Consider the following 15,067-nt stretch of genomic DNA (forward strand, 5'->3'; position numbering starts at 1 on the left):
TTTCAGCTCTTCAAATAGTGGGAAATATTGCAATAAAGGAGCCACAGGTTAAATGATATCTCAGCCTTTCACAATGTAAACAGAGCAAAAGGTCAAATCCCTGCATGACATGAAGATTTGTCAAAGTTATGATACCAAATAGAGATTTTATATCTTGAGGGTGGACTAAAGGGACTGACGTGTGGACATGAAGTTCCAGATTTAAATTTATGAGCACTGCAGTGACTCATTTGAACCTAAAAGAGGTTCCAAAACACAACGGTAATTAGCCTCTAATGGAGAAATAATTATAACTCACACCAACGATATCAACTAACTAGAGAGTAACAGCCATGAGGTAAAATAATTCATGTGATCTAAGTGAGATCAAGAGTCTCTTTGTACGTGTGGTTTGAAATGTTTGAACTCTTTCATTTAGCTATCATATCAGACATCGAGGACTCGTTGGGCCTGAACATCCGCAGGGTGAGCCACAACGGCTGTCTGGGTCTCGGCTGTCCACCGCGAAGCTGCAGGAACGCCGTCCGCCTTATGGGAGAGAGACTGAGCCATTTCACCACCGCCAGAGCGGGTTACATCACCCCACAGCACAGCTGGGAGAGTGTCTGCCCCTGTAACGGTGCGTCTATGTGTGTGTGTGTGTGTGTGTGTGTGTGTGTGTGTGTGTGCTGTACCTGTGCTTTAAAGAGGTCTTAATGAGCCAACATGTCTGGATATTGATGTTTGTAGACACACTAACTCAGCTCATCATCCTCTTTTCTTCTAAAGAGCAGGAGCAGCGTCATCCTGCTGCTCTGATCCTGTTTAAATATGCAGAGTTAATTTAAGAAAACCAGGTTTTAGGTGCAGCAGAGTCATTTCAGACGACTCTCTTAACATCCACAAAGTGCACGCTGTCATTGTGGAGAAATGGATGTTATATTTTTATGAGTTTTTTATGTGTGTTATCTGTGTTTGTTGAAGATTGAGCAAACATTTTCACCTCATGGTTCATTTTAGATGCTGCCCCTGTGGTTTCAGTCATATCACATGATCAGAGGTGGAAAGTAACGAATTACATTTACTCACGTTACTGTAATTGAGTAGCTTTTCTGTGTATTTGTACTTTTTAAAGTAGTTTTAAAAATCTGTACTTTTACTTTTACTTAAGTATGTTTTGTGTGAAGTATTGTACTTCGCTACACTTTAAATCACATCCGTTACTGAGTAAAAAATGTTGGCCGAATGTTTTTTTTAAAGCAAAGGGGATCGAACAGCATCATTAACCAGCATGATACAATAACTTAACATTCATGCAGCCTGTTACACCGGGCAGCTAGCTCTCATAGCGACATATAAACTCTAACACAACACAACAAACTCTAAAAGAAATGTCCATTAGACGTTGTGCTGTCATCTGTCTCACTCTTCGTGTAGGACGAGGCATTGCGCATGATGCGTTCACGTGAAAAGGACAGCGTCGGAAATGAGAGAATTGAGCGAAAGCTGCACAGGGGCATAGCCTTTTAAACATGGGTACTTAAAAGTTTGGTCTTCTTTGGGTAATTTAAAGAAAAGTTATTGCTCTTGTGACTTTGACCCATAGTGATTCATAGATATGCAGTATGACTGTTGGTTTAAACCTGGGTGATTGTAGGACTAGGATCAGAGCTTTAGAGGAGCTCAGCTCCTAATGAGAATTTGACATTCAATGCCCTGCAAGTGTTTTAAAAAACCCCAATAATCATTCAGTGTTTCCCACATAATATTTAGAGACTATGGAGGGTTTATCATTTATTTTTAGGGGTGCTGAGATCAAATTTATGGGTGTAAGAAAATCCCCCAAAAAAGTCTAAAATCGCTCCAGGTTTACAGAATCCACAATTATGCCACCTTCAATTTAATGGTTGTGTTATTTGAAAATGTTTTATGGGATGGTCTTCACTAAAATGACATATCTCCATAAATGTTTTAAATGTTGTGTGTCGACATATTTTGTCATTGAAGCTGAATTTGTAAATGTATACCTTTATCTTTAATTAAAACAACTAGTTAGAGATTTATGAGCCATCACTTTGTCCTACAGCCGCCCCCCCCCTCACCCACCCCCGTTGTAAAAGTAACTAAGTAACTTTTACTCAAAGTATTTTTTTAACAAGCTACTTTTTACTTTTACTTGAGTATATTTTTAGACCAGTACTTTTACTTGTACTCAAGTAAAATTTCTTCAAAGTAGTGGTACTTTTACTTGAGTCAAATATTTCCGTACTCTTTCCACCTCTGCACATGATCTTCATTAGTAAATGGTGTTTGCAAAGTTGTCAGGGAGATATGAAGAGTGTTTGAATTTTCCACTTTTTTCCTGAGAAAGAACTGCCAGTGTGTGTGAGCTTCTCTTCCATGTTGGCTTTAAAGCTTCAAAGTTCAAACTTCAGAGTCTCAAAGTTCATTCTTGATGTTAGAAACAGCAGCTCACTGTCTGAGGAAACACAAAGAGGGAATTTGATGCTAAAAAGACTGTAAATGTGTCAGATGACTAACTCAGACTGCTGAACCCTCATATAAGCTTCAGATAAACAGGATTTTGGCTCCCATCACTCACAGTGGACTGTTCACGACTGCTGTTTTAAGACGGACTTGAAAAGTTGTGAACTTGTCTTTGAAAGAAAGCTGCTTTTCAGGAATTTCTTTGTTCTTTTCCATCTAGCACTGAGATTTCACCTGAGGGTAGGTCAGAAAATATAATTTCTGGTATTTGTACCAGTTAAGAAGATTATAGAAGAAGAAGAAAATCCCCTTTGTTCTACAGGAATTTCCAAGCATGAAGAAGCACCTTCCATCTCTTGCTTGAGATGAAATGAGAGAACAAACGTATATGTTCAGGCGACTCATCACACCTGTTAAAACTGAGTGACCTTAATGAGTCTAATCTCAAAGATTTCAAACGTTTGGTGCGACTGTGCCCTCAGCGAGCTTCGATTACAGCCAGCAGAACATCTGAAGGGAGCGTTGAGCGGCGGCGCCACCTCGTCCGATCGTCCCCAGTGATTTTGTGTTGGCATTCTTGTGAGGATTAGTGGTGTGCGGACAGAATAACAGTCAGCTCCAGGCTCTGCAGGATGTACACTCATTATCAGCTTTAGAGTCCCTCTTCCCTTTGGAACATCTTAACGTGGTGTCGCCATCATATTTTGACTATTTCAGATACCTCTTTGGTCTTAAGAGACTGAAGTTTGCCGATAAGGGGGTGAGATTTTAGGATGAAGAGCAGACAAGAAAAACATCTTAACAGCAGAAGTACAGAAGATGATAGACTTCAGTGTGTGCTCTGACTGCTTTCTCACTCCTTTATATCTTTTAAATAACCTAATAAAGATCACAATGTCAAAATAAGTACTACATTTGAAAAAAATAGCTGGTAGTAATAGTGATTTTCATCTGTAGAAGATCTTCTCCAGGTATGAAAAACAATATTTAATGCTATAAAAGATTCATGAATGGAAATATTGGTTTGTTTTGGTTCACATTGAAATATCTAAACTATTCGATGGATTGCCACAAAACTTTGTTGAGACTTTCATTCGTGCTCGTGAGAGGCTGAAGCCGACACAACTTAGTGTTCTCCTCTGGTTGTTCTTGTAGCGCCACCAGCAGGTTAAAAGTGAAATGTCTCAACAGCTGTTAGTCAATCAATCAATCATTCAATCTTTATTTGTATAGCGCCAAATCACAACAAAGTAATCTCAAGGCACTTTACACATAGAGCAGGTTCTAAACCGAACTCTTCAGGTTTTAACTTTAAAGACACACAGCATTTCCACATGAGCAACAGTGGCAAGAAAAAACTCCTTTTTAACAGGAAGTAACCTCAGAACCAGACTCAGAATGGGAGAACATCTGCCTCGACCGGTTGGGGTAGAGAGGAGAGAAAGGAAGGATAGAGGAGAGAAGCACAATGAAAATCAACAATGAAGCGAGAAAGTCCGGGACTGGAATCTGTCATCCGGACGTCTACAGGCCCAGGTTACCTGTGAGACCAGAAAGCACAGACAACTCCGGGGAAGAAGTTTAGGTTATTGAATGCATTAATAGTACATGAATGTTAATGTATATAGATGGATGGATAGAGAGAGAGAGAGGGAGGAGGAGAGAGCTCAGTGCATCATGGGAGTCCCCCGGCAGTCTAAGCCTATAGCAGCATAAGCTAAGAGCTCTAAGAGCCCTAACTATAAGCTTAGTTTGTATTACTGTCTAATTTAGTTCACACCAAACCACCAAACCAGACTGAGACTACCTTTATCAAATAATCTGGTATTTCATTTCATCATCATTTGCCTTTTAGTTATTTTGGTGTGTGCTAGTCTCTATATCTATTTTTAACATCCTGCGTTTTATCCATCGCTTGTATTTTATTAGGTTGAAAGGTACGATATCAAAGTTTGATTAATTGATTCTGTAGTTAAGAAAAAAAATGTACCTGGAGAACAATGTTTGAACCCAACAGGTTGAAATAAAAGTTGCTTGATTGAAATCCCACATCAGGAAAAGTTGTTTTTCACCAAGAAAGCGAAAAGTTTCTTTTTCTTCTCACCAGACTCGGGGAACGTGTTGTTCCTGAGCCTCCCCACAGGCGCCATTAAAGTTTCATCTTAGAAATACGCACACACACACACACAGAAAAAAGTTGTGTCTGTACACTAATATGCTCCCTTTTGCTGCTGGAATCACTATTGATCTGCTGATTCACGAATTCACTCATCCGTCACGCAGTCCCTCCTTTTTTGTCACTTGCGTTGATGTTTAAACTTTTGCCGGACGCTTCGTTGATTACTTTGTTCTTGTTTTTCTGGCTTCAGGCACTTTTGGATTTTCAGCTTTTGGCAGTTAAAAAGATCAAAGACATTTTATAGAAAAAAAACACTCTTTCTTCACAGTCTTGTCTGTCAGAAATGAGATTTTGAGTTTAAACTGTGTTTCATCTGCAGACTCTGCCGTCACATTTGGTGCAGAGCGAAGGTGGAATAAGTGTACTGCCTTGAGGATTGATAAAGATTTGTTAAAGTTTTTAATCTTTTTTTATGGCCTTCTTTGGGAAAGTAAAAAGTTGAATTTTATATATTTGAAGATATTCTGGAGGAATTCGGTGCCTCCAAAAGCTCGCTTAAAGACTTCCTGCAGGCTCCACAGCATGCATGTATTATAACAGCTGGAGACTGGACCAAAGATGACGTCCATTCAGTCCAATAAGAATTGCTTGGCTCGGCGCATATGCCAAAAGAAGTCTCTAGCTTTCAGGATCCTTTCATATTATGCGGCCTGCTGAATATGCACAGTAGTGTTTCTCCTGCTGGCCTCACCTCCCATAGACTTAACATTGTGATGACGTTACAGCTTGAAGAAAGTTTTACAAATATAAACCTGCATGGATCTAAAACTTATAATAAAAAGAGGCATAATTGACCTTGTTTGCTGTCTAGTTCACAATGGTGGTCTATGGGGAAGAGGCTCTTTGGGACATGGGGATTTTTCGTTGCAATACTGCTGGAAAAAGTTGGCTGCAAGGCTGAGTAGCGGCTCCCCATCGGCTCTTATTATACATCAGTGCTCCACAGTTATGTTAAGACTTACAAAGCAGAGATGATTTGCAAGAAAAGTTGAACAAATTGAAATTCAGCACTCACACTTTATCCAGGATGTTGTACCAAGGACTATAATAAGTAATTAAATCAGCAGATAAGAAGGAGATAAGAAATCTACATTATAAGTAACACAAGAAAGGCCTCACTGTTGTTTCCCTTCAGATTCTGTCTGTTGTTCACTTTTGGTTGTTTTCATGTTTCTGTGTTGCAGAGTCAGCAGTGAGGTTGGATGGGAAGGGGTATCTGAAGTACCTCCACGGGATGGACGAGGACAATCAGGATTTCAAGCTGTCACTGAGGTTCAAGACGTTCCAGAAAGAAGGCTTGATTGTGTCCGCCAACGGCACTGACTGGGGAAGCCTGCAGGTATTTATCTCTGTGACTGCATTTAAAGATAAACACATGACAGGACTCTTTGTCAACTCGCTGTGGGAGATGTTCTGATTTAGTAAATCACAGCTTTTTGTACACAAACAGATGCAGCATGTTTGTTCCTGTCTAGCCTGGAACAAGGTGTTAGCGCTGCTCTGTCATCTTGCAGATGTTGCTGCTGTAGTTTGTTTGTAACATACAGTGTTTTGGGAACAGAAGTGCCGCTGGTTAGTAAAGTTAAAAGCCAAAGTATTTACTCAAGTAAAGTTTTGAGTGTTTTCAGAAATGATGTAAAAGTTTATACGGATTAAATTACTTAGGAAAAGTCATCAGGATCCTGAAATAAGTCTCTTTGATTCAGAGCATAAAACCATGATTCAGATTACATTCATACAGTCCAGCTCATATTTTTAGACTAACTAGATTGTGCTCTCACAAGATGTTTATGAGCCTCACACTAGCCTGACACACCAGATATTTTGTTCCAAAAAAAACATCAGAGAAGTAGTTTTTGGAGGCTGTTCAGAAAGGGGCAGGTAATTGGATGAACTGTGTGTCTATCACGGTCTTACATGACAAGGTAGATGGATTTATGAGATCACAGGAGGATCCAGCGGTGGCTTCAGACTCCAGGCGTATTACTTGAAGCCTGACGAGATGGATTCTCACGTGATCTCGTGTATCCAGCTGCCTCACAAGCTAACGTCACTGCAGCATTCAGTCAGATTTAGTTCAAGGACAAACTAATGAAGAAAAGACACGTCTGTCAGTGCTCACATGAGACATAAAGCTCTCAGATCAAATGAAAACAAATTCCAACACACAGGCAGCAGATTCAATACAGCTAAAGGCTTTTCATTATTTAAAAGAAGTGTGAATATTTGTTTTCTTTCTCTCCTGAGACAGCAGTTAATTTACTCTCTGAGCCTTGCTGCTGTGGAGAGATAAAATCTCTTTCCTAATTTTCGGATGTTGTTAGTGTAATGTTGTTGTTTGACACTAATTTACTAAGCGAATGATAAAATCTGAGAGCCGCTGATTTAATCAACGGGAGTTCTCGCTGGGGAACGCTGATGACAAGTGAAGCTTTTCAATCCAAAATGTTCACATTAACAAAGGCGCCTGAATGTTTGACTGATATCATCTAATACGGCAATGTTTAACTTGTTTATTCTAGCAGTTACAGTTCCTCAATGACTTATATTTATAAAACACAAGCGTCCGTATGCACAGGAGTTTAAATCTGAAGAAAAAAATGCATATGCTCAGTTTTTGTCATGAATCCACATCAGCCTCAGGTGTTTTTGAAATATCGTATACCTGCTGAACCATTTTTCATATTTGTTGTATCTATTTGTCCTTTCTGTGTTTACTGCATACACGATCCCAGAGTAGCTGAACTACCCTGCTGTGTATCTGGGTCAACACTGTCGGCATCACACAGCACCTGTTGACACTTCGAAACTCGGCACACAAAATCAGCGTCATTCTATTTGAATTTGTCTTATTGTGGCAACGCTGACATTTGACACAATGAACCCATCTTCTCCACAAATACCAGCTGTGTCATCCTTTTCATATTCTCTATTCTGTCTAGAGGTGTGAATCTTTACTGGCCTTTTATTAGCCTCAATGCATCTAAATCTATTGGATCTTCAATTTTCTATATTGCTGTACATGACCACTCATCAATTAATCAAACAACACCCTGCTGTTTCTCTGCTGGTTGGTGCTAGATTGGATGGGCTGGGGGGTCAATTTACGAAACTGAGAGATTTGTATGCTACCCTTTGCTGTTACCAACCCTAACCTTAACCTTTAACTAAACCTAACCTTAACCTTTAACCCTCCTGTTGTCCTCGTGTCAAGGAAGGAAGGGAGGAAGAAGGAAGGACCTTTCCTTCCTTCTTCTGGGGGGCGGAGGGACAAAAGAAGGAAAGGTAGAGGAAGGGAGGAAGAAGGAAGGAAGGGAGGGAGGATGGAAGGAAGGGAGGGAGGAAGAAGGAAGGAAGGAAACGAGGGAGGAAGAAAGGAGGGAAGGAAGGAAGGGAGAAAAGGGGACGGAGGAAAGAGAAGGGAAGGAAAGACAGAGAGAAGGAGGGCGGGAGGAAGGACAGACGGAAGGAAGTAAGGGAGGAAAGAGGGAACAGTCAAAACAGACGGGGTCAATTTGACCCAGGAGGACGACATAAAGGTTAACCAACCCTAACTTTAACCTTTAACTAACCCTAACCTTAAGCTTTAACTAATCTTAACTCCAACTGCACTCACAAGAGTTCATCCCTCTGCTCCATTCACTCTAGTATTTAACTTTCTCTGTTGCCAAATCCAGAGGATTGGATTGAATGGGTGATCACATGTTGGAGCGTATCAACATGCCTTTCCTTTATCTCTGTGTGGCAGATTGTTTCCAGTGTTTGTGTGCTTAATGTCTGATTGAATATCAGAGGCGGCCGTAAATTCCCATCCTGCGCACATTTAAAATTCCAGATCGGATTATGAAGCTACCGATACTCGTCTGGTTTATTATTCCTTTGCTTTTCCCACGTAATCAGCTGATCAGTGCCCTTTTAACTGGAATTGTGTTGACTGCAGGCTCTGAACGCAGCACGTGAGCTGCATGTTGCCCTTTTCCCTCCAAATGCATGCAGGAATGGTAATGGAAAACTTTGCCGTCTTCAGGATTTATTGACAGGCTTTTTGGAGTTATCATGGGAATGTAGGATTCATCTTGGCGCCACAATACAAGGTCTACTGTAAACGGGCACGTTGAAAGAGAATAATGAATCGTTGTATTCTTTGAGAGACATGAATAATTCTCCAAACAGATAATAAAAAAAAAAAAGTCTTGATATGGACTTGAAATGCAGCATCATGCTTTCCCTTGTGGGTTTTTCTCATTTGTGTGACATCCATGTGCACTCAGGCAGAATATTCAATCATTTTGATTCTTGGTAAACTTCAAAAGCAACATTCAGTCTTTCCAAAGGCTATACCTCCTGGGTTTTGGATCTCGGCTCGCACATGCAAAAGTGGGTCCCTGACTGATTCATTGTGAGCAGAAATGGCTTCAAAAGGAATTCATGAACATGGTCATCTGAGAAGTCCCTTTCTAGGTTTTTGTGATGACTTCAGAGAAACTTCCTGGGGAAACACCATTTGTGCGTTTAATTCCCATTGGGGCATGAGCTGCCGTGCATCTGAGCGGCTGCCTATAAATCCATCAAACCTCCTCAATATGCTCCCTCAAGATTCACGTCTTTGAAAAAGAAGATACAAATTTAAGTTCAGACCTATTTACTGCTGCTAATCCTCTTTTATGTCTGCACACATCTTGCTCTGAGTCATCACCTTTGAAATGTAAATTGAGGCGGCTCGTGTGAAAAAGCCACTGTGGCAAGCCGTGCAGAAGTAAAGGTGACTTGTCAGAAGCAGGAAAACACCGTCGCTGATGAGGAGTGACAGCTCAGACCTGACAGCAGAGCAGTTTGAGGGCTCGGAGGTGAACGAAGATGTAGAATCACTGGACCAGCACTCATCACTCATGCTACTTGTAGTGACACTAACTGATTGACTTTCATGTCAATGCAGGCTTTTATCTTATCACGTGCAAGCAGGAGGGACTCAAGGACCCATTATATGCAGTTAAGAGAAGAGACCCTTCACTTCGTGGACCGTCTCTAATGACAAAGTTCCTTGCTTTCCAAATTTAAGTGTGTAAGAGCATAAAATCAGCTTACCTACCTCAGGATGGCCATAATTTCTGAGCTGATGTCTGTCATTTCCTCTCAAGTCAAAGCAGCTATTGAGTCCGCTGTAGCTAAACATTCAGAGGTTTATGCACTTCATAGAATTATAATAATACAGACAAATATTAAACTTTTGCCTCAAATGCCATTTCTTTCTAAATAAAGTCAAAATATTTAGTTGAGAAGTTGCTCCTGTACTTCACCTCCTGTGGCAGTCCTTGACGCTGAGTTTGAGAAGATGGAGAGACTGATCTAATGTCCACAAGGGGGCACCAGTCTTTTACTGTCCATCTTTCACCTTCTGCTGGAATGAATGACTTCCATCATGTGAATCCAATGATAACACAGCCTTATTCTCATTTTTATATTATTATTGTGCATGTGCATGTCTCCGTGATGGTGAAGCTATTCAGTTTTATTATGTACAGCAGACCAGGCGAGCACATTCAATATAGCTTTTATCATTGCAGAGATGTAGCGCTGCAGTGTAACACCTCTGTTTGTGTGTATGTGTTTATAAAGCGCACACAAGCAGAATACTCGAGTGCAGCATCCTGTTGTTTGTCATGTTGAACTTTACCACGCAGCATTAAAGCTCCCTGCAGGAAGCTCACGTTTGCAGCAGCACTCTGGGTCTGTGATTTATGAAGTCATGAAGCACTGATGCTGTAGAGCCTTGCTCCCTGTGGAGTTAGACTTGACACAGTGCCTGCGCTACTTTGGCTGTGCTGATACTGTAAAATCCTCAGAGCGTCAAACTGCTATCTTTCCTCAAATATCCACCCATAAATCACAGGAGAAGTCACACCAAGTCATGTAAAATAGATTAAAAGACAAGCGATGGGCGCCTTGGATGTCTCCAGGTTTTCACTTGTTCCTCTGCCAGCATCTTCCCATGATAAGGCAAAGGCAAAGCCAAAGCCAAGGCAGCCCTCATCAGCCTCCCCTTCCTCTGTGTGCTTTCACTGATCCATGTGAAGAATTTTACAGGTCCATCCCACCAAAATTTCTTTTCATCGCTCCACTGATGAGGAATCAAACACAAACCTCAGGAAGTGAGAGAAAGCGAATGAGCATCGCCCTGGACAGCGGCCTGAATGAGCAGCCGTTCATGCTGTATTTTCAAATGAAGAAGAAATAAATAAATAAAAACAAACTCCAAGGAGGAAAATACTCACGCAAAAAAAAAAAAAAAACAAAGAAAAGAAAAAGCTCATCGTCCTGCAGCAATTAAAAGAGCAGGAGCCAAGCAGATTGGTATCAATAATGCATCACAGCGTTTGGTGTCCGATGGGGTGATGCTTGGCAATTTGCAAGATACACACTCCGTCTGTATTTTTAATTGGGGAGCCCTTCCATTACATAAAGAAAACATGAATAGATAAAAGGTGCAGGAAAAAAGCTGCTGGCTTGTTAGTTTGTAGGAGCGCTGAGTGAGCAGAAATGTTAAGAGGCTCCCGCTGATGTTGATGAAATGCTGAATAAATGTGTGTGACTCTATGCGCTGCGTGCTGCCGTACAGGGAGAACATCAGCGGCACGCAGAGCTGACAGCCAACGCACATTTTATTTGTAACACAAAAGACTTGTCAACAAAAACACAGCAGTGTTTATCTTGTTGATGCCTGCATTTTCCAGAGACTTAATGTAGAGAAGTGCACTCTGTTGCTGCTTTATTGGAGTATGTTTGGGTGTATTGCCTGAATTTAACATTTGTTGTTCACTTAAAGGCTTGTTGATTTGACACTTTGGTATATCAAGTTTGGCATCAATAGCAAAGTGAACGTCAGTTTGCTGACTGAATATGGATTTTGGTTCCGACCAGGTTGAACTAAACACTGTTGGTAATCTGCAAGTCCAAAGACATCTAGATTAGTTAGTTTAAAACTGGGCTACATTTGGTTGGAAAAGTCACGTTTGATCATGACATCATTAAAAACATGTTAAAATACTGTAGGCATTGACATAACATTGAAACAACAGTTATATGCAATCTAAGCATCCTTGTCTTACAACCAATTGTGGCAGGTTTTACTCCAGACATCTCCTGACCTGCAAACTACCGATCGATGCTTCCTAGGGGAACGTAATGATTACTACAACAGAAGAATTGCTATAATTGTAGAAACAAATCAATACAACAAGCCCCACAACATGATGCCTATCTATAAAATAACACAATGTACAGGGAACATGTTAAATGGCAACTGTATGCAAACAGATGGTGATGATGAATGAAACTGTGTTAAACTTTTCCTATCATCTGTGTGTTAAACAGGTAAACAGTGAATTCCTGTTAACATCTGTACGGTTATGTTCTGTGAAAAGAAAGATTTGTGACTTTATTTTGAAATCAAAACATGTCAGCTCAATTTTACTGAATAATTATGAAATAAATGAAAAAGACTAAAGTGCATTGGAACCATTTTAATACACTGCAGTGTATTAAAATGATGAATATATTTATTATTTTAAAATACACTGCACAACAATATTACCTGAGAGATTGCTCCGTGTTTGGATTGAATACAAAGTTTATTAAACTGAAGAAGTAGTTTTGGTTTTCTTATAAGCAAGATGAACAACATAAAATAAAAAAAAACTACTTTCCTTGTCCTCATTGTACCCCATCCTCCACCTATTAAAGAGGTACTTTATGAAAAAAGGAAAGAAAGAAAGACAACACCCGAGAGAACGTACAATAAGGTTCACATAAGGTGAAAGTCAAGGAATAATCTAGAGCCTCTATACAGATGATAAGATGTTATCAAAGTAGCTGAGTCCATCCTTTGTAAAGATTAATTAGAGTAATTAATTAAGCCGTAACTCGAGCAGTGAAGTTCTGTTTCTTCTTGTATTTCTTCTTCTTCTTCTTCTTCTTCTTCTTCTTCTTGTTTGCCGACTGAACTTTGTTTTCCCTCCTCAGCTGAGTGGCGGAGAGCTGCAGTTCAGATACAGCTGTGGAAACACGTCTCCTGGTTCGCTGCTGATCAGATCTGATTCGGTGTCAGACGGCCAGTGGCACAACGTCCTGCTGGAGGTCAACTCCACCTCCCTGAGACTGACCCTGGACCAGCATCACCCAGCCTCCATCGCCTTGTCTGAGCCGTGTCGGATGATGCGATCCCACGGCGCTTTGCTCTTCGCATCTGTCGCTCAGGACTCCGCCGGCCACCCTGCTAATTTCATTGGTTGCCTGGAGCGCCTGGAGTTCAATGGGGAGCCGATCAGAGTGGGTGATGCATCGGAGTGGACGGGGCCGGGGAGCAGGAGGGTATTTGGGGTGTATCAATGCTGTGGCGCGGTGAGACCCTGCGACAACAACCCCTGTCAGAACGGAGGGGCCTGCGAGGAAGACGCCAACGGAGGTGAGTGATTCAACTGAAGTAACAGATCTACACACGCAGGTTTAAAACAGGTAGACCTTCCTGTAGGAGAAGCAGGAAACTCTCACAGGCTGTCCACTCCAATAAACCACTGAGTGCCACCAAGCAGCGACTACCACAGCTTGAGGCCACAAGACGGCCGCACAATGTTTCCATGACTCCCGTTTAAAAAGCCTCAACGTCTCTCTATAAATACCGAGTCAGTCATCTTAACCATTGAGTCATCTTAGTCTTAATCACTCAATTCAGGCCCTGTCATACATGTGCTGGTGGTCATTTAGAAAATGATGGCTCCATTAATAAGACATGAATACTTACAGTAGCTTTGATGCCTGCTGCGCGGGTGTTAATTGACAACAGTGATTGACAGTTGGCTTCACCTGCTGCTCTCCCCACCTCCTAGACTCGTGCTGGGTCAGATAATTGTCACAAAGTGTTATGTGACTTACCTAAGTGAGCAGTGCTTGGTGTTTCCGGTAAGCTAAGCTAGTGGGGAGTGTTTCCAGAACATGAAAGGCAACAACCCAGGACTCCTTATTCGGAAGATCTTGGCTCCAAATGGAAAAGATGGTGCTGACCTTAAGCCAAGGGGCGATGTCACACCTCGCTATGTCCGTCTTCATATACTACTAGACTGTGAGGGCCACAGGTAGAGAAGGGAGCCCAAAGTGTTGCCTCATCATTGAAACAACAGGATGTTTTGAGCAATATTCCTTCAAGCAGCCCGACAGCCAAACCCCAGCAGATCAGTGATGTGTGGATCTCATAATTACACAGAAAAAAACGAAGCCAACGAACTTGAAATATTTTCAATCAACACAGTGAAAGGTTCTTCTTTGTGCTGCGGTACATCTCATTCAAGGACGAGCCGTGATGGATTTGTCCGGCCTCCAATCCTTATCTCACCTTTTCTCTCACATGCTCGCTTATTACCATTTTAGGCTTCCCCCAATTTCCCTGAATGCATCAGCTCTTCGCAAAATTTAAAAAGATAACAAATTGGTGTCTGAGAGGCTTTTTTTAAAACATTATTTGTCATAAAAGAAAACATCTGGCAGCTTGACTTATTCTTTACATTGAAAAGCAGCCGATAAGCCAACCTGCAATTTTATAGATGAAAAAAAAAGAGCAGCAGCTTTAAAATAATATTATTCTCATGAGTCTCAGTGAGACTGAAGCAATATGTCCTCTTTTCTATATGAGAGTGGATATGAAACCAAACATATAGCTGGAGGAGATACACATCGCTGTGTTTTGGAGGAGCAGTGTAAACAAACGAACCCTAAAGCTGTTATCAAAAACCTGCCGCCTGTTGATTTTTCCTTTACTGCAGGTTTAGCTGCCGGGTCACTGAGCAGCACTATTTCTTATTCTCCTTCAGTGCAATAAGAGAAAGGTTCACTGTGGGCTGGACTGAGGTATTACTCTTCTCAGGACTTTATTCAACATCATGTCAAACCATATTTCAGTTATGCTCCAGGCTCATATTGTGGGCTGTGATGTTGAAAAGCAGATATTATTTACCAAAAGATCCTTCCAGGTCAAGGAAATTATTTGTTTTCTGACACAAGAAAGTGGAAATGTAAAGAGTACAAAAGTAAAAAAGAAAGAAGGAAAATTAATAAGAAATTAGCATTAAAACTGAATGGTTCACTTACTAGCTTTCAGAGATCTCAACCAGTAAATGTGGCAGGTGTCATCACTTAACCCACATGTGGACAGACAGAGAGAGAGAGAGAGAGAGAGAGAGAGAGAGAGAGAGAGAGAGAGAGAGAGAGAGAGAGAGAGAGAGAGAGAGAGAGAGAGAGAGAGAGAGAGAGAGAGAGAGAGAGAGAGAGAGAGAGAGAGAGAGAGAGAGAGATCATCGTTATGACATCAGTGAAATAGCGAGGACCCTGACAGCTGACTGAACGAGACAAACAGGACGACATCAGCTGTCCGTG

The 15,067-nt window shown here is 41.2% G+C and overlaps 1 protein-coding gene across 1 annotated transcript in view; it reads left to right on the forward strand.

Annotated features, from left to right (window-relative positions):
- The window catches only part of fat2 (FAT atypical cadherin 2), a 117,046-nt gene that overhangs the window by 83,263 nt on the left and 18,716 nt on the right, over positions 1–15,067 (forward strand). The window contains exons 21-23 of the mRNA XM_053324155.1: positions 419–619; positions 5,830–5,984; positions 12,665–13,106. Coding sequence (XP_053180130.1) covers positions 419–619; positions 5,830–5,984; positions 12,665–13,106 — 798 coding nt within the window. The remainder of the gene's footprint in view (positions 1–418; positions 620–5,829; positions 5,985–12,664; positions 13,107–15,067) is intronic.

The sequence above is a fragment of the Scomber japonicus genome, chromosome 8 (genome assembly GCF_027409825.1).
Source record: "Scomber japonicus isolate fScoJap1 chromosome 8, fScoJap1.pri, whole genome shotgun sequence".
Classification (NCBI taxonomy): Eukaryota; Metazoa; Chordata; class Actinopteri; order Scombriformes; family Scombridae; genus Scomber; species Scomber japonicus.